This window comes from Trichosurus vulpecula, chromosome 3, assembly GCF_011100635.1.
Source record: "Trichosurus vulpecula isolate mTriVul1 chromosome 3, mTriVul1.pri, whole genome shotgun sequence".
NCBI classification, from domain to species: domain Eukaryota; kingdom Metazoa; phylum Chordata; class Mammalia; order Diprotodontia; family Phalangeridae; genus Trichosurus; species Trichosurus vulpecula.
In genome coordinates, this window is record NC_050575.1 from 219,090,192 (window position 1) to 219,111,397 (window position 21,206).

A 21,206-nucleotide genomic window follows, 5' to 3' on the forward strand; every position below is an offset into this window, starting at 1 on the left:
AATCACCACATTATACTCAGCTCTTCCCCAGTTTTTCTTTTGAATTACCTGATTACTAATGACAGTCTTAAGCATACAGTTTACATTTTCACATATAAAAAGTAAATAGTTTGCCCTTATTGAATGAATCCCTTGTAATTGGTCTTTGCTGTTTACCTTATATTTCTCCTGGATCTTGTGTATCAAATTTTCTATTGAGTTCTGGTCTTTTTGTAGCAAAATCCTGAAAGACTGTCAATTCATTGATGTCCATTTTTTTTTCATTCAGGATTATACTCAACTCTGCTCAGTAAGTTATTTTTGGCTGCAACTTGTGCTCTTTTGTGTATACACACAGATATAGATAGACTACATACGTGTACATATGTACATGTATTACATCTATCTATCTATCTATCTATCTATCTATCTATCTATCTATCTATGTATCTATCTATCATGTTCTAAATCCTTTGGTTTTTTAGTGTAGCAGCTGCTAGGTATTGTGTAATTTTAATTGTGGCTCCATAATATTTGAATTTTTTTCTTGTTGCTTGTATTCTCTTTAACATGAAAATTTTGGAATTTGGCCATGATATTCCTCTAGGACTTCATCCTGGGATCTCTTTTAGGTGGTGATCGGTAGATTTTTTTTTCTATTTCTGCTTTCTCCTCTTGTTCTGAAACTTCAGGGCAATTTTCTTTAATTATTTCTCATGTTATTGTATCAAGATTTCTTTTCTTTTGATCATAGCTTTCAGGTAGTTTGAGTAGTCTTATGTACTCTCTTCTTGGTCTGTTCTTCAGATTCTTTTTTCTTATGATCTGTTTCACATTTTCTTCAACTTTTTCATTCTTTTTTATGTTATTTTATTATTTCTTGGTGTCTTACGATGTCATTTGTTTTCCTTTGCCCAATTCTAGTTTTCAAAGAGTTGTTTTCTTCCTTAAGATTCTGGATCTCTTTTTCCAGTTGGTTGACTTTCTTTTCATAATTTTCTTGGTTTTATTGGATTGTTCCTATTTTTTCCTTGATCTCTCTTATTTGATTTTTAAAGTCCTTTTTAAGTTCTTCTAGGAACTCTTTTTGGGCAAATGACCATTTGACATTACTGTTTGGGGTAGAAGAGGCTTTTTTTGCTTCAGTATCCACTTCTGAAAGAAAATCCCAGTCTTCTCTTTTCTCATAGTAGCTGTCTATGGTTGAGTTCTTTCTCTTTTGCTTGCTCATTTTTTTTTTATTTTTTTCAGCTTGTTATTATAATCACCTCTAATCCTGTTGTGAGGAGGAGGGTGTCTCTGGCCTGAGGTCCTTCTTACTGTTATTTTTTGAGCTTTGTCCTGTGCCCAACCTCTGTACTCCTTTCCCCCTCCAAGCCACAGCTCGGGCCCCTAGGCACACTATGCTGGAAATGCTCTTGCTCCCTAAGGACCCTCCAGTGGCTGTAACTTTCAGTTTGCCCCTCTGGCCTGGAACTGAAACCAAGAACTCAGCTTTCCTCTAAGTGCCCACAGCATCCCCACCTCTCTGCTTCAGCACTCATGGGGTGTGTGCTGGTTCCTTCTCACCTTCAGCCTTCAGCTGCAGCACAGGATGGCATCTGGGCAGCACAGCTGGGCTTAGAGTCCCATGGCAGCAGAAGGTCCTTCAATTTTCTGTTGTTCAGATGTCTGAGCCCACCCCCCACCCTGCCTCCCCCTGCACCCCTCACAGGCATACGTTTTGTGAGGTGAGAATTCCTGTAGCTGAGTCTGAGGCAACCTCCCAACCAACCCAGCTGCCCTCAGGGCTTGTTGTTTGTTGTTTCAGTGGAGATAGCCTGGAGGTGTTTGCACACTTCACTCAGGCCAAACCTCCATAGTGCTGACTTTCCTCAAGTCTTCTCCAGTTGTCCAAGGAAGACCACTCCTCTGCCCCAACTCTTGTTTATTTTTCAAATCTGGTCTCAGATACTTATTAGCTGTGTGACCCTGGGCAAGTCACTTAACCTTGTTTGTCTCCATTTCCTCATCTGTGAAATGAGCTAGAGAAGGAAATGGCAAACCACTTTAGTATCTTTGCCAAGAAAACCCCAAATGGGGTCACAGAGTTGGACACAACTGAACAACCACACAAAACTAATGTGGCACATGTAAATTTCTCTCCCTTCATTTAAAACCATGATTTCATTCATTCTCTTTCAATCCATTCTCATGCCATACAGGTCTAGTTTAATCAAAACCTCACAATATTGTGATAGCACCTATCCTGCGCCTCAATGGATTTGGACACAGCCTGTGCTGTTTTTGGCTATGGACCTGTAAAAATAAAGCAATGGAATGAAGGAGCCCAAATTGTGCAATGAAAACTTGCACTTCGATTTTTTTGAGATCCAAGAGACAGGAACAGCTTGTTTTTATCCCTCTGAATTGAAAATTTGAGAAAACCAAGGTGAAAATTGGAATTTAAGTCTTGAATATAGACAAACAGAAAGTCTTGATTGTTCCAGTTTTACTTAAGCCATAGCTATGTGGTACAGTAAATGAATGATCTGCATATGTAATGATGCTGACTGTAGCAAGGGATATTAACTTTTCCAATAAGAATGGTAATTAAATTATAAACAGTTTGACTTGCAAAACAGGGCATAGTGGAAACAGAGTTTACCACAATACTAGGTCATTGAGCTTGCACACTATTTCTATTCTCAGCAACTTTTCTGACTTCTCAAGCAGTAGACCTTACTTTTCTGGTTATGGAAGTACCAGCTTGTCTCTTGTTGATTTAGCTGGATTTGCTCCCTCACCTGTTTATATCTATGATAAGTGTCAGACTTGTCCACGTAGCTGGCGTCCAGAATTAGGCCATTCCTGGTCAGCTCTGCTTTATTGCCACATGTTCCTCTGTGATAACAAAATTGTGAACTTCATAGAGGCCAGGACTTTCTGAGTCATGTTTAGGCATTAAGGATGCCACAAAGACTACCAAAATAGAGTTGAAAAAAGACATCTGAAACTCTCTGTTAAACTTATGTGTTTTCTTTAAAAGAAAAAAAAGAGGGTATTTAGGGAACTTTAAAAGTTTTGTTAAGTGCCCTGAATAGTGACAGATTTTTCTGAGTCATCGGCTTAGAAGTGCCAGTGAAGGGATTACTTACTTGGAAATATTCGTTTTTAGTGACACATAAGTCTGTTTTGGCTTTTGTTTAAAAGATGCTTAAGTAACCAAACAAAAACCTTTCACCCATCTGTATGGATAACAAGGGAACTATTTTATTATGTGACTGTGAAATGCTGCAGTATTCTAGAGCTCCGTGTTTTTTACACTAATATTAACTTTCTTTTTTCACACTTAATCATTGCAGTGTGGTAAAGCACTCCCTGGACTTTCAAAGCAAGAAGACTGCTGTGGCACCGTGGGCACTTCATGGGGCTTTCACAAATGCCAGAAATGTCCCAAGAAACCAGGTACTTTTTTCTAGTTTGTTTTTATTTTTTACAAATCTTTCAACATAGTTGTTTAATTTGAGCACGTAGCACAGTGGCTTGTACACAAAAAGCAGTTAATTAATGTTTATTGTATACTTTAATAAAATTGAAAGTCTCCCACAAAACTATACCACTGGATTCCAAAAAGAGGTGATAGATACTCTCATTCCTGGAAGCCTTTCAGGACTGAGAAAGTTTCAATTAAAATCCTCTTATTATTGAACTGGCATTGAATAGTTCCAGTTTTTTTTAAACTATGTTTATAATTTTGAATCATTTTGCTGTTTCCCTCTGGGTTACATTAAAAAAAAAGAGTTTGTATGGAGGTTCTGAATTAAAGCAATGTACCTTGTATGAAAAGGCATTAAAATGACCTTTAGATTGAAGGAAGCTTTAGGAGCCATATTTACATTCATTACATATACAATCATGCTATCTCTCCTTTTCTGATTCTGTTGATTTTTTCAGAGGAACTCTACTGATGGAAAACATAACAAGGTTGAAAAATACTAAATGTGTTGTGAAATAAGTGGCTGTTGACATGAACTGGTAGAATCTGTAATTAATAGAGTGTTAACATCTTTCTTTGGGGCAACTATGTGGTATAATGATTAGAGAGCTTGGCCTAAATTCAGGAAGACTCATCTTCTTCCTGAGTTCAAATCTGGCCTCAGATACTTACTAGCTTTATGACCTTGGGCAAATCACTTAACTCTGTCTCAGTTTCCTCATCTGTAAAATGAGCTGGAGAAGGAAAGGGTAAACTGCTTTAGCATATTTGCCAAGAGAACCCCCAAATGGAGTCACAAAGAGTTGGAAATAACTGAACAACATCTTCTTACTCTTCCTTTCAAAACTATAGCCTTTAGTGACTTGAAAATAACTACTGGCCCTATCGTAATATCAAAACCAGCCTCTCAGATACTCTAAGATGTGTGTTGTCAGACCCTACCGATTTGAGTTACAACTGGAATTAGATTAGTCTCTAATCATTTCCTCTTATTAGAGTGACAATCTCTACAACATTCATAACCTAATGCCTAGGTTGACACTGCCTCCTCAGAGAAAATTCCACAAGAGTGCCAGCACTGATAGGTCTTGTGAAGTTGGGAGCTGGGAAGGATTCACATACAGGTACAGGGATGGATTGTTTTGTCTGATATCTTAGCTAAATCTGGAAAGGCACTACACTAATCTGACCCAAAGAGAATAAAGTTTTTGGCCATAGAAACTCTGGAAGACTATTTACTGAGCAATGGATGTGTGTGTGTGTGAAGTATCTGTGTGGTTATAGAGAGTATCCACACCAAAGAAAGCATATATCTGTGAAGTATTTAAGTCAGCATAGTGGTGGAAGAAATGCAGCTGAACTGTGGAGGCCAGGAAGCAGTAGCTAATGTCATTGGCCCTGAGGAGCACACCAGCCACTGCATCTGCTTATAGCCATTAAAAGGGAGGCAGAAGCAGAGATTTTTCTGCTGGGGATAGAATGATCTAGTGCCTGCAGGAGGGATGCTGTTCTACAAACAGAGGGACTGTAGGCTTCAGGCGTCCCTAGGTTCCTTTCCCTTTGTGTCTGATGGTGTGTTTTTCCTGTAAGAAGTGATCATCTACTACATAAAGCATTAAGTATTAAGTTTTTATCAGAGTTGCCCTGGGGTCTCTTGTATATTCAGCTCTGTGACAGAATTGCGTGGAGTTTTGATCACAGAAAATACCAAAGGGACTTCTTAGTCACAGATCAGCAAAAGTTGTATTTTTGACATTATTTTCTAGTCTGGTCTCCTGTCTTTTGGGGGCCTAGAGGTCAAGGTCAAAGAGCACTGGCATCTTCCCTATTACTTCCAATTCAACTTCAGCAGTGGTTTAGCCCAAAGCTCTGTTTATCTCATGTAGCATGTTTTTATGTCAGTAGATATTTAATTATAATTTGTTGATCACTGCTATCCTGTCTATGTCTCTGTCACTTTCTCTTTCTCTCTTTATACATAAAAAATTTTTTTGACAATATTTCTATCACTATATTCTTCTATTAGTCAGCAAGGTGACATTTTCCTTGGCTTCTTGGGGAAGGGGGAGCTATTTTCTTATGACCTTCCTATAGAGGGTGATGTCTAATTTCCTTTCCTTATTCTCCATTCTAATATTCTCTAATCCTTTTGCTCAATATTTCTTGTTGAAATTCATTGCCCTTCTGGCAGGGTTATATCGTTTCACAGGATCGTAGATTTTGACCTGGAAGGGACTTTTAGAAATTATCTTGTCTAACCTCCTCGTGTATATGAGGAAAAAAACAGTGTAAAGTGCCAGAGTGGAGAAATGATTTGCCTAAGGTGAATGAATGACAGTTTCAGGACTCAAACCTAGGCTCTGGTATTCTTCCAAATGACATTGCTTGATAATCTCCTCCTCCTCCTTCTCTCTGTCTCTCTCTGTCTCTCTGTTTCTCTGTTTCTCTCTATCTCTGTCTCTCACTTTCTCCTTCTCCCCCTCTCCCCTTCCCTCCCTTCCTCCTTCCTCCCTCCTTTCCTCCTTTCCTTCCTTCCTTCCTTCCTTCCTTCTTTCCTTCCTTTCTTCCTTCCTTCCTTCCTTCCTTCCTTCCTTCCTTCCTTCCTTCCTTCCTTCCTTCCTTCCTTTCTTCCCCCTCTTTTTCCTTGTCTCCTTTTTCTCCTTCTCTCTAATATTCTCAGTTACCATACAGGTCTGTGTTTGGTTTTCAGTTGAGCCATCTTGGCACTTCACACTATTTTTCTGTCCTTCCTCTATGAGCACTGTTAAAATTTGGACTTGTACCCTCAGAATTGTTTCTTTTATAGATTCTCTGCTTCCCTTGAGCTATTGTGTTTCTTAGACTTGTTGAAATCTTTCTTGAAGTTCATTTTTTAAAAAAAAATTTAAATTTCATTTTTAAAAATTTTGCTCATTTGGCGGGGGTGAGAGGGAAGGATCTTCTTAAGGAAGGAGACTGACTTTGTGGTTACATTTAAGAAGTGATTTTGAGTCTCTGACTAATTTTCAAAACTAAATTTAGAACCAGAAGATCCCCCATGATTCATTTTTGAACAAAGGAAGTGGTTCAGTGAATAGAGATCTCAGCCTGGAGTCAGGAAGACCTCAGTTCAAATATAGCCTCATGGACTTACTAGCTTTGTGACTTGAGCAAGTCACTTTGCCTCTTCATGCCTCTTCAGTTTCCTTATCTGCAAAATGAGGATAATAGCACTTCCTAGGATTATTCTGAGAATTAAACGAGATATTTGTAAAGGTCTTTGCAAACATAAATTACTATATAAATGTGAGTTGTTCTTATTGTTATCATTATTGTATATTTGTGCTAAGAAATGGCCCCTGTGCCCATCAAAGCCTTGTTTGACCGAGTAGTCTGCACTGTGGTTTTTACATCAAGTAGCTAAGAAGTTATTATTGTCTATTATCACTTTCCAAAACTGCTATGCCAAACAAACCAAAGAAGGGTCCACATTTAAACATTTTCTTTTTTCTTGCTCTTTGGGAGGTACATAGGAAACTGCTTTCAATATGTCTCATTTTCTCTGTTTCTTTCCTTTTTGCTCAGGCACTTCCTTTGGTTCCCTAAATCTTTTTTTTCCCTTGCTGTGCACATTTTATTATTATTTTTTTCTTCCTTCTTCCCTTTCCTACCCTAGAGAAGATTTATATATGTATATATAAATATACATAAATATACACACACATACATACACTCACTATATATGCATATGTAGAACTATGCTATACATAACTTCTATTTATTGGTTCTTTCTCTGGCGGTGGATAGGATCTTCCTTCATGTGTATTTTGTACTTGGTTTGATTTAATTAGTCATTCAAAGTTGTTCTTTGGACAGTATTTCTGCTACTATGTACAACATTCTCTTGGTACTGCTCATTTTGCTTTTCATTACATCATGCAGGTCTTTCCATGTTTTTCCAAAGTCAACCAGCTTATCATTTCTTGTAGCACAGAAGCATTCCATCACAATCATATACTGGTTTGTTTAGCCATTCCCCAGTTGAAGGGCTTCTGTCATTTTAGCCAATCTGATAGGTGTGAGATGGCATCTCAAAGTTGTTTTAATTTGAATTTCTCTGATCGGTAATGATTTAGAGCCATTTCTTCATGATCATATAGACCTATGACTATATGTAGTTTTGATTTCTTCATTGAAAAACCATTCATATCCTTTGACCATTTATAAGTTGGGAAATGACTAGTATTCTTATAAATTTGACAAATTTCTCTATATATTTGAGAAATGAGACTTTATCTGAGAGACTGTCTATAAAATTTTTTCCCCAATTTTCTGCTCTCCATCTAATCTTGGCTACATTGATTCTATTTGTACAAAACCTTTTTAGTTTTAATATAATTGAAATTATCCATTTTACACCTCACAATACTCTCTATCTCTTGTTTATTCATAAATTGTTCTCCTATCCATAAGTCTGATAGGTTATATGTTCCATGTTCTTCTAATTTTCTTGGGATATCTCCTTTTATATCTAGGTCATGTATCCATTTTGACCTTGTCTTGGTAAATGGTTTCGTCTATACTCAGTTTCTGCCAGACTACTTTCTAGCTTTCCCAACAGTTTTTTTTAAATGAAATATTGAATTCTTATCCCTAGAACTTATATCTTTACATTTGTCAAACACAAGGTTAACATAATCATTTCTACTGTATATTGTACGTCACTCTGTTCCACTCATCTACCTTTTTATTTCTTAGCTAGTACCAAATAGTTTTGATAATTACTGCCTTATAATATTGTTTAAGATCTGGTTCTGCTAAACCTCCTTCCTTTATGTATAGTATTTTCATTGGTTTCCTTGAAATTCTTGACCTTTTGTCTTCCAAATGAATTTTGTTATTATTTTTTTCCAACTCAGTAAAGTAATTTTTTTGGTAATTTAATTGGGATGGCATTGAATAAATAAATTAGGTAAAAACTGTCATTTTTATTAGATTGGCTTTGCCTACCCACTAATAATGAATATTTCTCTCTTTAACTGACTTATTCATATAAAAATGTTTTATAATTATGTTCATGTAGCTTCTGGATCTGTTTTTGCAGTTATACTCCCAGTTATTTTATACTGGGAGTATCTACAGTTATTTTAAATTGGGGTACTGTCTCATTTTTTGTTGGTGATATATAAAAACACTAATGATTAAGTGAATTTATTTACTATCCCACTACTTTGCTAAAATTATTGTTTCAGCTAACTTTTTAGTTGTATCTTTAAGATTTTCCAAATATATCATCATATTGTCTACAAAAAGAGATAGTTTTTTTTTTTAAATCTCATTTCCCATTCTGGTTCCTTCAATTTCTTTTTCTTATTGCTATTGTTAGCATTTCTAAAACAATATTCAATAATATTGGTGACATGTAGTGTAGTTTCCCTGTTTATTTTAATTAAATCTATTTTAGCTCTGACTTTGTATGAGTTTATGATTGTTACCCCTGCTCTTTTATATCAAATGAAGCATAAATAATTCTACTCTAGCCATTTATTTTAACTCTGTATGTATTTCTCAATTTAATTGTGTTTCTTATAAACAATATATTGTCAGATTCTGATTTTTAATCTGTTTCATTTTATGGGTGAGTTCATCCCATTCACATTCAAAGTTAAAATTACTAGTTGTGTATTTCCCTCAATCCTACTTTTCCTCACTATTTATCCTTCTCCTCCTATTTACCCTATCTTTCCTCATGCATCTAATTTACCTCTTTGTCCAGGATTCTACTCAACTTTGCTCGGTGAGTTACTTTTGGTCACAACCCCCATGCTTTTGTTCTTTGAAATATAATGTTGTAAGACATATGGTCTTTTAATGTAGAGGCTGCCAGGTCTTGTGTGATCCTTATTGCAGCTCCACAGTATTTAAATTGTTTTTCTTCTGTTGCTTGCAATATTTTCTTCATAACCTGGTTGCTTTGAAACTTAGCTATGATATTCCTACAAGTTCTCCTTCTGGGATCTCTTTCAGGTAATGATTGGTAGGTTTTTTAAAAAAATTCTACTTTACTCTCTTCTTCTAGAACTTCAAGGAAATTTTCTTTAATAATTTCTTGTAATATTATGTCAAAATTCCTTTTCTGATTATAGCTTTCAGGTAGTCTAACAATTCTTATATTGTCTCTCTTTGATCTCTTCTCCAGATCAGTTGTTTCTCTAATAATATATTTCACATTTTCTTCTATTTTTTCATTCTTTTGATTTTGTTTTATCACTTCTTGGTGTCTTATAACATCATCAGCTTCCCCTTGTCCAATTCTAGTTTTCAAGGAGTTATTTTCTTCCTTAAGTTTTTGAATCTCTTTTTCCAGTTGGTTGACTTTCTTTTCATAATTTTCTTGATTTTCTTGGATTGTTCTTATTTTTTTCACTGATTTTTTCTTGATCTCTCTTTTGATTTTTGCAGTCCTTTTTAAGTTCTTTCAAGAACTCTTTTTGGGCTTGTGACCACCTGACATTTCTCTTTGAAGTAGGAGTTGCTTTTTTAAGTTCACTGTCTTCCTCTGATCTATTCTATCTCCATAATAGCTATCTAGATCAGGTTCTTTCTCCTTTGCTTGCTCATTTTTATTTTATTTTGTTTTATTTTTAGCAGCTTATTATTGTAATCAAGTTCTAGTCCCAAGGTATGGGGAATGGTTCCCCAGGACTCAGGTCCTTCTCACTATTATTTTCTGAGCTCTGTTGGGGATGCAGGGCACCTACTCCACCATCTTCCCAGAATCACTTCCTAAGTCTTACAGGAAAGTGTTTCACCTTGTAATGAAAAGATATCACTGAAAAAAAGATTTCACTGTTTCCTTTTTTCCTTGCCTATCTACCCTAAACTGTGTATATCCTTTTAGCACAGCATTCCAGTCATGTATGATCCTTCGAAAATGTCTCAGGTTTTCCAGTTAAAACAGTAGCTGTGGCCCTTGTTTCTGTGCTTTTTTTGCATGTATGCATTTTATGCGTCAGTGTCCCTGGGAGGAGATGAAAGCTAATCATGTTCCTTTGCATGGATGAAGGAGATGGGATTTTTTACTTTTTTTTTTAAAGTACAGGGATATTTAACTTTTTTGTGTCATGGATCCCTTTGGTATTCTGGTGAAACCTATGGACTGCTTCCCAGAATAGTTTTTCTAAGTATGTAAAATAAAATACATAGAATTACACAGGAAAACAATTATATTGAAAAACATTTATAAGAAATATTTAAAATAAGTTCATGGACTTCAGGCTAAGAACTCCTGTTTTAGTGGCTTTAATTCTCACCTGAGCATGTGCTTTTAGAGTTTCTCCCCAACTCTCTTCTTCCTGATTCTCTTCTTTCCTTCCTCTTCTCTTTTCCTTTTTTTGTCCTCTTTCAAATCTGAGTGTGCAGAGGTGATTTTTGAGAGAGAATCTTTTCAGCTCCTTCCCTTCCTTCAAGCTCTAGCCCTTAGTTATTCATGTCTGGAATATATGGGTTAACAGTAGATTATAGCTGAGTAATCTCAGAGATCATATCATTTAGTCCAGCTCCCTTTTTTTGTGGATGGAGAAAGTGTGACTTGGAGAGGTAAATGACTTGCCTGTAGTCCTCTACTTTATTGCTGGATCACTGGACTTTTCCACCTGACTTGCAGCCAAATTGTTCCATATATGTCGTCTCCTTCATTAGAATGTGAGCTTCTTGAGAGCAAGGACTCCTTTCCTTCACTGTTTGCATCCGCTGGGCCTAGTACAGTGCTTTGCACATAGTCAGCCCTTAATAAATGCTTCATTCAGTGCTGAGATTATCTCTTGACTTATCCTTGACTCCCTTAACTCTTGACTCCTAGTCATGTGTTCTTTCTATTCAATCCTGGTGCATAATAACTCATTGGTACTAACAGAGCTATTTCATATAGCTTTGTTAACATCTCTGTGTTATGATCTCTATGTTGCATTTGAGCAGAAGACAATATGAAAGCCGCTAAGAAACTATTTTTAGCTCAGGGGAGAGAAGGTTCAGAGGTGGACCGGACAGCTGCTTTCAAGTATCTCAGGGAGAAGATGGATTAGGCTGGGTTTGTTTGGCTCCAGAAGACATAAACAGGGGTAATGGGTGGAAGTTTCCAAAGAGGCAAATTTTAGCTTGATGTCAGGAAAAAAACAAAACAAAACAAAACAAAACAAAACAAAACAAAACACGTGTTTAAAATTGGAGTCGGAAGGAGCTGCCTTGGGAGGAAGTGGGTTGCCTCTAACTAGAAGCTTTTCAAGGAAAGACTAGGTGACCACTCCTCAAGGGTGCCATAGAGGGGATTCTTTTTCAGGTATAGTTTGCAGTAGATGGCTGCTAAGGTCCCTTCCAACTCTGTGATTCTGCCGTCCTATTTTACTAAATGAATTCAAATGTTGGTTCATTTCACATTAAAAAAATACATTCAGTTGACCTATCCTGAGAACTGACAGTGTGGATTAGGAATGCAGTGACCTTATTAACAACTTGACATTTACTGTACTTGGTGTATTTTGGGTGATTCATTCCCAAGAAACACATTCAGGGTCACATTCTTCTTATGTCATTTTGAAAACTTTCCTGGGTTGGTATTGCTCTCTAAATCATATGCATTTCGAAAGAGAGCAGACTTACTCTGGCTTAATCCTCCATGGTTCAGTGCTTCATGATTTTTCTCATGAGACAGTGTGGTTAGAGAAAAGAGACTTGGCCAAGAGTCAAGAGACTACAGTTCTGGGCCCAGCTCTTGCACTCATTGTTTACCTCTGGATCAGTCACTTCCTCTCTCTGGGACTCATTTTCCTCATCTGTAAAATTAGGAGGTTGGACTAGATGATCTCTCTTAAACTATCAACTGTTTGAGCTTCTTTAGGTAGCTCTTGAAAATTCTGTTTGGGGACATTGAGAAGGACCCCACGCTACTTACACACATTGTATTTTTTATTTTGAGAAAATTTAACTTGGTTCTAACTCTTTAAAATATTTGAAAGTGTTGTAAACTAAAAATTAAAAATAAATTAAAAAACTAAAAAATAAATTAATGAACCCAAAAAACAATATTTGAAAGGTTCTGAGTGAGGGTGTTAGCCACTTTGCTAGGTAGAAAATTAAGAAGAAATTTTGGAAGATACATTGGAGGTGGGGAAATCTGCAGAGTATGCAAGTAAAAAGTCATTTTTTAGCCTGGACTAGTGAGAATTTCTAAAGGCCTAACCAAGTGAGGATCAATTCGTCAAACATTTGTTATTTTGTAGTACATGTAGGACATGGCAGAATCAAATATAAAAAATAGTACCTGTCCTCAAGAAGCTTACATTCTAATGACAGTCAAGACTGACTACTGGTGCTAGTGATTCTTCATTTCCCACCAATGTCCATTTTTGTCTCCTCTTCCCCTAGTTTCATCTGCCATCTTGCTCTTCTTCTAGAAGGATGATGGGGGTGGGGTAGGGAAGAAGAACATCAAAAGAAAGAAAAGTTGTTCAGTTGTTTTTCAGTCATGACCAACCCTTTGTGATCCCGTTTGGGTTTTTTTTTGGCAAAGATACTGGAGAAGTTTGCCATTTCATTCTCCAGTTCATTTTACAGATGAGGATACTGGGGCAACCAAGTTGAGTGATTTTCCCAGAGTCCCATAGCTAGCAGGTGTTTGAGGCCAGATTCACTTTGCCACCTAGCTGTCCCTAAAAAGAAAGCTTCCCTGGAGTAATCACTCCTACCCCTACTGACAACAAGTAGTTTATATATGCTCTTTGGGTGAATAGAATAAAAATCTCTTCTCTTTCTCTTCCCTAGCTACCCTTTCCCCAACCCTACCAGGCTCTACTGATCTTCAAGTAGTTGTGTCCCTAGATGGCAGGGCCTTATTCATTTTTTGTTTTTTTTTGTATCTTTACCACGTAGCAAACTGCCGAGCACATAGCAGGTGCTTAATATATGCCTGTTATGTTGCTTCTCTTTTAATTTAGCCTATATTATGTTATTGTACAGTTCATTATGGACAAGAAAAAGTACTCATTTATCCCTCTTATTAAGTGGAGTAGGTGTATAGTGGAAGGACAGAGAGAATGCTGACTCTGGAGTCAAAGGCCATGGGTTTGAATCTTGGCTCTGCTACTTTTTGGCTGTGAGAAACTGGGCAACTTGCTTCAACTTCTCTGGGTCTAGATTTTCTCAGCTTTAAAATGTTAAGTAATGTTAAGAGGTCCCCTGAACTTGTCTTTTTGAATTCCTATATTTTCCAGAAACACTGGACCCAGAGTATGCAGGAAGCCCAGAATATGTCAAGGACACCCCCCCACCCTGGATATAATTAGTTTTTTGTATCTCAAACTAGACTCCCTGTGTGTCCTTGGGAGTCAAAACAGGCACCAGTCAGTCTGTCCTAGGCTGGGAAACTGCTTATGCAGCTGGGACCCTTGCAGATAAGCAGACCATCTGCAAGGTCAATGAGGAATAAGATCTTCCTTGCCCATCAATAGGCCTCATGTGGAGCCCATTAAGGGAAGTTTGCTTGTAGGAAGGCTTATACACCTTTTGCTGATTTCTAATTAGACACTGAGTCAGGAGGGTTCTGGCTCTGAGCGTGTTAGCTGAAAGAGTATATATTCTGAGAGGTGAGCTTTTGCTTTGGGGGCTTGCTTACAAGAAGGATCTTGTGATTTCCTGGTTGAGACTCTGAGTGACCATATTGTTTGGAGCTCCCTGTCTGCTGAGAGGTAAAACGCTCTCTCGATTCAGTGGTGGATGTAAAGCTTTGATTCAGGCAGTAGAGCCCTGTCTGTTGGTCTTTATTTCTCTTCTCAGTATTTTCTCTGTTAATATTTTATGTAATTAAAGAAGATTGTTGACCCCTGAAACAGCTGTCTTTCCTTAGTAAGGCAGATGAAAGAACCTGCTCTAGCAGTCATCCTGGGTGTGCCAGAGCAGTTGCTGTTACACCACTCTATCTTCATAGTCTAGCAGTTCCCAAGGGAAAAGAATTCGACCTTCACCATCACTTTGCTCCTCCCCTTTAGGAGGGGTTTTATCCACCTTTTCTGCAGCTTTACCCCTCTCATGCCATGTCCGTTTAGGTGGAGATTTCTGATACATCTTCTCTTTTTCCTCCTGTTTTGTGCAAACTTCTGTATGGATTGTGAACTCTTTGGGTTCCACATCCATTTTCATTTCTCTTGAAATAAACCTAGTGTTCACGTAAGTTAGTTTTGTAAACCAAAGAGGTCTTGTAATAGATGATCTCTTGGGTTTTTTTTCCTGCTTGAATCTGATGATGCTATGAGAGTCCAGGAATACCTTACTTTATGAAATTAAAATTTGATTAACTAATGGTACTGGAATGGGATATTCTGGATAACTGATTTTACATATTTATTGTGATTTACTTTTTTGCCTATTTCTTCTATCATTGTTTTCCATATTTTATCACTTTCCTTTTTTTAAACTACTGCCCTCCTTTCTTTCCTCCCTCTAGATACTGCCCTTTTTTCCTCTTTTAGCCTTCCCCACTCTTAGGCAATGCCTTTTGGGATTAACTTTTAGTGCTGTATTTGTGAATGTGCTGATCCATGAGCCTTCTAATTACAGTAACCATTTTAACTGTGTAGGTTTCTGCCAGCTTCTTTCTTTGACTTCCATGTTTGAAAATATATTCTGTTTACTGGAGAATTTATTTCTCAGGAGCTGGATGACAGAGATCTTGTAGCATATGAAAATCCAGATTTAAAAATGCAAATAAATTTGGGGTTGGGGAAGAATTATTCATTTATCAGAAAACTTTTTTTCATTGAGAAAAAATTAATCATAAAAATAAAATCAATTCACATCAACTTTTTAGGACTATGTCTTTTGTATGATGTGAAAAACCCATATAGTCACACCAAAAAAAGGAAGGTCAAAGACATATTAGGGGAAATTGTGCAAACATTTAAGCATCATCTCCCAAATTTTGAATGGAGTTAAACTCTAATTGAAAAATATTTTTTTTTGCCTGAACCAGGGATTTAATTGGTTTAGGAAGTTCTGGGGAAGGGACTCCCCCAATCCCACCCAACCTCCCAGCTAAAAAACAGCTGCTTTGTATTTTAGCTTCTCTAAGAGTTTCCTGGGTCACTGAGAGCACTTTGCCTGGGGCACGCCACCAGCACGTGAGGGGCTCAGACCTTGACCCCAGATCCGTCTAAGAACTGCTCTGGCTGCTGAGCCACTGCTTTTTGTTAAATATGGCTTCCCTTTAATACTCAGACTAGGTAGGTATTTAAATGTCTCCATTTCTTAAATATGATCTTTTGGGATCCAGAGCACTTTTTAAAAATTTTCATATTTTATTATTTAATATTTTTAGTTTTCAACACTGATTTCCACAAGATTTTGAGTTACAAATTTTCTCCGCATTTCTGTCTCCCCCCATGGCATATATTCTGATTGCCCCATTCCCCAGTCAGCCCTCCCTTCTGTCACCTCATCCGCCCCATCCTCTTTCCCCTTACTTTCTTTTAGGGCAAGATAGATTTCTATACCCCATTGCCTGGTATATCTTATTTATCTTATTTCCCAGTTGCATGCAAAAACAACTTTTTTTTGAGCATCCGCTTTTAGACCTTTGAGTTCCAAATTCTCTCTCATCCTCTCTCCCCACCCACCCTCCCTGATAAGGCAAGTAATTCAACATAGGTCACACATGTGTCATTATGCAAAATACTTCCACAATAATCATGCTGTGAAAGACTAACTATATTTCTCTCCATCCTATCTTGTCCCCCTTTACTCAATTTTCTCCCTTGACCCTGTCCCTTTTCAAAAGTGTTTGCTTTTGATTAGCTCCTCCCCCAATCTGTCCTCCCTTCTATCATTCCCCCCTTTCTTTTTTTTAATTCTGTTTTTTTGGGGGGGAAGGCAGGGCAATTGGGGTTAAGTGACTTGCCCAAGGTCACACAGCTAGTAAGAGTGTCAAGTGTCTGAGGATGGATTTGAACTCAGGTCCTCCTGCCTCCAGGGTGATGCTCTACTCACTATGCCACCTAGCTGCCCCTAATCCCCCCTTTCTTATACCTTTTCCCCTACTGTCCTGTGGGGTAAGATACCCAATTGAATGTGTATGTTATTCCCTCCTCAAGTCAAATCAGATGAGTGCACGATTCACTCATTCCCCCTCCCGTGCCCCCTCTTCCCTTCCAACAGAACTTCTTTTTCTTGCCACTTTTATGTGAAATAATTTACCCCATTCTATCTCTCCCTTTCTCCCTCTCTCACCCATTAATTTTATTTTATTTTTTAGCTATCACCCCTTCATATTCAACGTACCCTGTACCTTCTGTCTATAAACATGTATATTCCCTTCAACTATTCTAATACTGAGAAAGGTCTCATGAATTACACACATCATCTTTCCATATAGGAATGTAAACAAAACAGTTCAACTTTATTAAGTCCCTTATGATTTCTCTTTCTTGTTTACCTTTTCATGCTTCTCTTGATTCTTGTGTTTGAAAGTCAGATTTTCTATTCAGCTCTGGTCTTTTCACTGAGAAAGCTTGAAAGTCCTCTATTTTATTAAAAATCTATATTTTGCCTTGGAGCATGATACTCAGTTTTGCTGGGTAGGTGATTCTTGGTTTTAATCCTAGCTCCTTTGACCTCCAGAATTCCAAGCCCTTCGATCTCTTAATGTAGAAGCTGCTAGATCTTGTGTTATCGTGAGTGTGTTTCTACAATACTCAAATTGTTTCTTTCTGGCTGCTTGCAAGATTTTTTTCTTGACCTGGGAACTCTGGAATTTGGCTACAATATTCCTAGGAGTTTTATTTTGGGGATCTTTTTCAAGAAGTGATTGGTGGAGTAGGCTCTTTGACTTTCTTGACTTCTTCTGGCTGTATGTTTTGATCTTCTTTGTCACCAAAGATTCAATAGCCTGTGTCCTTTTTCACTGCCTGTTCGTGTTCCCAGCCAACTACTTGACCCTTCAGCTTTTTGTCAGGGTATGACTGCTTGTAGAGTAGACAGTACTTTGTCCCAAGCTTTAGGGGCTGTGCTGCTGTTTTCAGAGCTACTCCTACTCCATTGGCACTGCAAGCTCTGCCACAGCAGTGCTCTTCCTCCCCCAAGAACCACCAACTAATACCTTGATCTAGATCCAAGCAGGGCAAAACAAGAGAACCTGCCTCTGTGCCACCAAAGAGCTCCCTGCACTCCTGCTCTGATCTGTCGCTTGATTCCTCCTGCTGGGTTGGCCTGGGGCCAGAAGCAACCACAGCTGGAGCTCTGGTAGCAGCTGCAGGAGCTTTCTGCTGCTGCCGCTTCTGCAACCATGGCTTCACCTCTGGTGCCCCCACATTTCTCTCTCCTCCTGATCCAGCAGTTTTCCTACTAACCTTCTCCATTGTCTTTGGTGTTTGTGGGTTGAGAAGTCTGGTAGCTGCCACAACTCAGTGATTTATGGCCCTACGGCCTGCTCTGCCTGATCTCCTCAGTGCCTGGTCTGTCCTGGTGTGGCTCACCCTGGGCTGTGCTTTGCTGCCAGCACCATGCTATAGACCCTTCCCAGTTACCATCCAGGCTGTCCTGGGCTGGAGACCTGCTTCCCTCTGCTATTTCTTGGGTTCCACAGCTCTAGAATTTGTTCAGAGCCATTTTTCACAGGTGTTTGGAGAGATTTGGGGGAGAGCTTAAGGGAGTCCCTATTTTCCAGCGACCATCTTGGCTCCACCCCCCAGAGCACTTTTTGATAGGAGCTGGAAGTGTGGAGGAGGAAGCAGTGGCTTTTAGAATCTGACTCCTGGAATCTGGCCTGGGTGCTGGGCTCAGTGACCCAGCTCTACAAGGGCTAGACCTGAGCTTTAGTTTCCTTGTGGGTAAAAGGGGGGTAATATCTATATATTTACTTGATAGAAAGCTGCAGTGAGGATCAAAAAAATGAAAGTATGGAGAACACTTTATAAACTTTAAAGTGCTATATAAATGTCTGTTTTTATTAATAAGTAAGATGCCAACTAAATTTTTAAAAATATTGCCAAGTACTAACAAATATTCAATGATTTTTCTCTCTTTTAGCTTACCACGGTTATAGCCAAATGATGGAATGTCCTCAAGGTTACAAGAGACTTAATGCTACCTTTTGCCAAGGTAAAATTTGATATTAACAAGGATCTTGTGAATTGAATAGTAATAGGTGAATTGTGTCATATTAGAAGCCAGAAATGCTAGGAAACATCTACCTCACCATCAGTGAGAATGCATTTAAAATTATTTACTTTCCTTTTCTTCCTTTCTTTATCTTCTCTCCCCTTCTCTCTCTCTTCCCTCCTTTCTCCTTCCATCTTTCCCCTCCTGCACCTCCCTCACTCCTCCCTCTCCTCCTTGCCTTCTTCCTCTCCTTCCCCCCTTTCTCCCTCTCATTCCTCTTTTCCTTTCCCCTTACCCCTGTCCCTTTCCTTGACTTTCCCTTACCTTCCTGTCACCTTTCTACTCCTCCTGCTTTTGACTGCTCCCTGTCCTCCCCTTGTTTCTTCCCCCATCTTCCCTTCTTTGTTTCTCTTTCCTTACTTCCTCTCCCTTCCCCTCCCTCCTCTCTACTTCCCCCTTTCTTCCTGTTTCTTCTCCTTTCCTTCTTCCTCCCCCTTCTATCTCCTCTCTTCTTCTTTCCTTCTTCTTTCCCTCTTCTGTCCTCTTTTCCTAATCCTAATCTAAATTATTTACCCCTTTTTCCAACTCTAACCCTAAATTCCCCTCACCCTAACCCTAATCTCTAACCCTAAATTCCCTTTTTTCTCCTCTTCCCTCCTTCTCTTCTTTCATCTCTATCCTCTTTCCCTCTTTTCCTATCCTCTTCCCCCCCTTTCCCTTTTTATCCTCCTCCCCTCTCTCCTTTCCTATCCCTTCCCACCTTTCTTCTCCTTTACCCCTTATCCTCTCCCCTTTCCTTCCCTCCTCTCCTTCCATCCTTCTTTTCCCCCTCCTTCTTCCTCCTCTCTGCTCCTTTACCCTTACTTTTCTTCTCTTTACTATTTCTTTTCCTTTTTTGAGTACCACTTGGCTAGGAAAACATGAAAGTCTGTGACAAGTGCCAGAATTATCTATGTTGTCCTCTGTAGTAAATAGGGTTATTTCCTTATTCTGTTTTCTGGGGATAAAATACCAACAGAGATATGGTCAAATCTCAGAGCACACTAGAACCATGCTCAGGCAGACATGACCCTGATGAAGTCACTTAAACCTCTCTGGACCTCATTTTCCTCCCCTGAATAATGAAATGACTAGACTTGAAGATCGCTATGATTCCTTCCAACTCCACACCTATGTTTTTGTATTTATCACCATTTCCTAGAGATTAGCCAATGTAAGATGGCCTCTGCAACAAAAGATCATAGAAAATGACCAAAAGATAATAGAAATCACCTTAGCTGGTAAAACCCTTGCTGTCTTTGCGAGATAGAAAACAAATGGCTGGTAAAGACTGCATTAATTTAATGTACAAGTTCATTTATCAAAAAAATATTATTAGAGAAGATGGGAATTAGAGGCAGTATTGCTTCATCAAACAATGTAAGGCAGTGGAGGGGAAAGTGAACCTGTAAAAAACTGGCACCCAACTGAGCCTAATAATCCTTGGAACATATATATACATGAAACTGGAAGGTGGGAAGCAGTTTTCCATTTGACTGTTAAGCCTGAGCCAGGACTTAGGTATTTTGACTCAAGTCCAAAGATTTTGCTATATTACAACACAGTTTGCCTGGACAGTGGTTCTAGTGTACTGTGTAATTTGACCATATCTCTTCAAATGAAATGGCAAATGGATTTGCTAACATTTCTAAGGAAAATATCAGAAGAAAAGAGACAGAGGTTTTTTTTTCTTTAAAATTTTTTGTTATTAATTTTGAACTTAGACACAAAAAGAAAAAAAAGAATATTTCTGTGTACACAGCACAGGATTCAATATAAAAGTACAAATTTCCATTTCACAGTTTACTTTCTTTTTGAAAAATTATGTAATAAATACTACACATTATTTCCAAAGCTATCTTTTTTCTGTGCTTCCTGCTAAGTTTTCTTTTGTTTTCTGATATGTACTTTTAATTTCTTTATCCCTCCTTCCCCACTCTGCCCTAAAGAAGGCTACTGTGAAGCATAAATGTGTAAATATATGTAAAACCAAACTATACATACTTCTCTTTATCAATTCTTTCTCTGGAAGTGGATAGCATCTTCCTTCATGGATTCTTTGTAGCTGATTTGAGTATTTAAATGCTCAAAATGATTTAGTTGTTCAAAGTTGTTCTTAGAACAGTATTGCTGTTATTGTGTACTAGTTCTCTTGGTTTTGCCCATTTCACTTTTCATTGTTTCGTGCTAGTCTTTCCATATCAACCAGCTCCCCATTTCTTATAGCACAATAGTATTCCATTACAATCATATACCACAACTTGTTTAGCCATTCCCGAACTGACGGGCATCTCCTCAATTCCCAGTTCTTTGCTACCACAAAGAGAGCCACCATAAATATTTCAGAAAATACAAGTTCTTTTCCTTTTTCCTAATCCCCTTGGGAAACAGACATAATAGTGATATTACTGGATCTAAGGGTATACACTGTTTTATAACTCTTTGGGCATAATTCCACGTTGCTCGCCAAAATGGTTGGGTCATTTCACAGTTTCATCAACAGTGAATTAGCGTCCCAGTTTTTCACATCCTCTCCAACATTTGTCACTTTACCTTATTTTAGCCCATCTGATAGATATAAGATGTT

At 38.2% G+C, this 21,206-nt stretch overlaps 1 protein-coding gene across 2 annotated transcripts in view; it reads left to right on the plus strand.

Annotated features, from left to right (window-relative positions):
* Positions 1 to 21,206, plus strand: part of LTBP1 (latent transforming growth factor beta binding protein 1) — a 510,014-nt gene that overhangs the window by 294,565 nt on the left and 194,243 nt on the right. For both annotated transcript variants that reach the window (XM_036749323.1, XM_036749324.1), the window contains exons 8-9: positions 3,324 to 3,426; positions 18,509 to 18,580. In XM_036749323.1, coding sequence (XP_036605218.1) covers positions 3,324 to 3,426; positions 18,509 to 18,580 — 175 coding nt within the window. The remainder of the gene's footprint in view (positions 1 to 3,323; positions 3,427 to 18,508; positions 18,581 to 21,206) is intronic.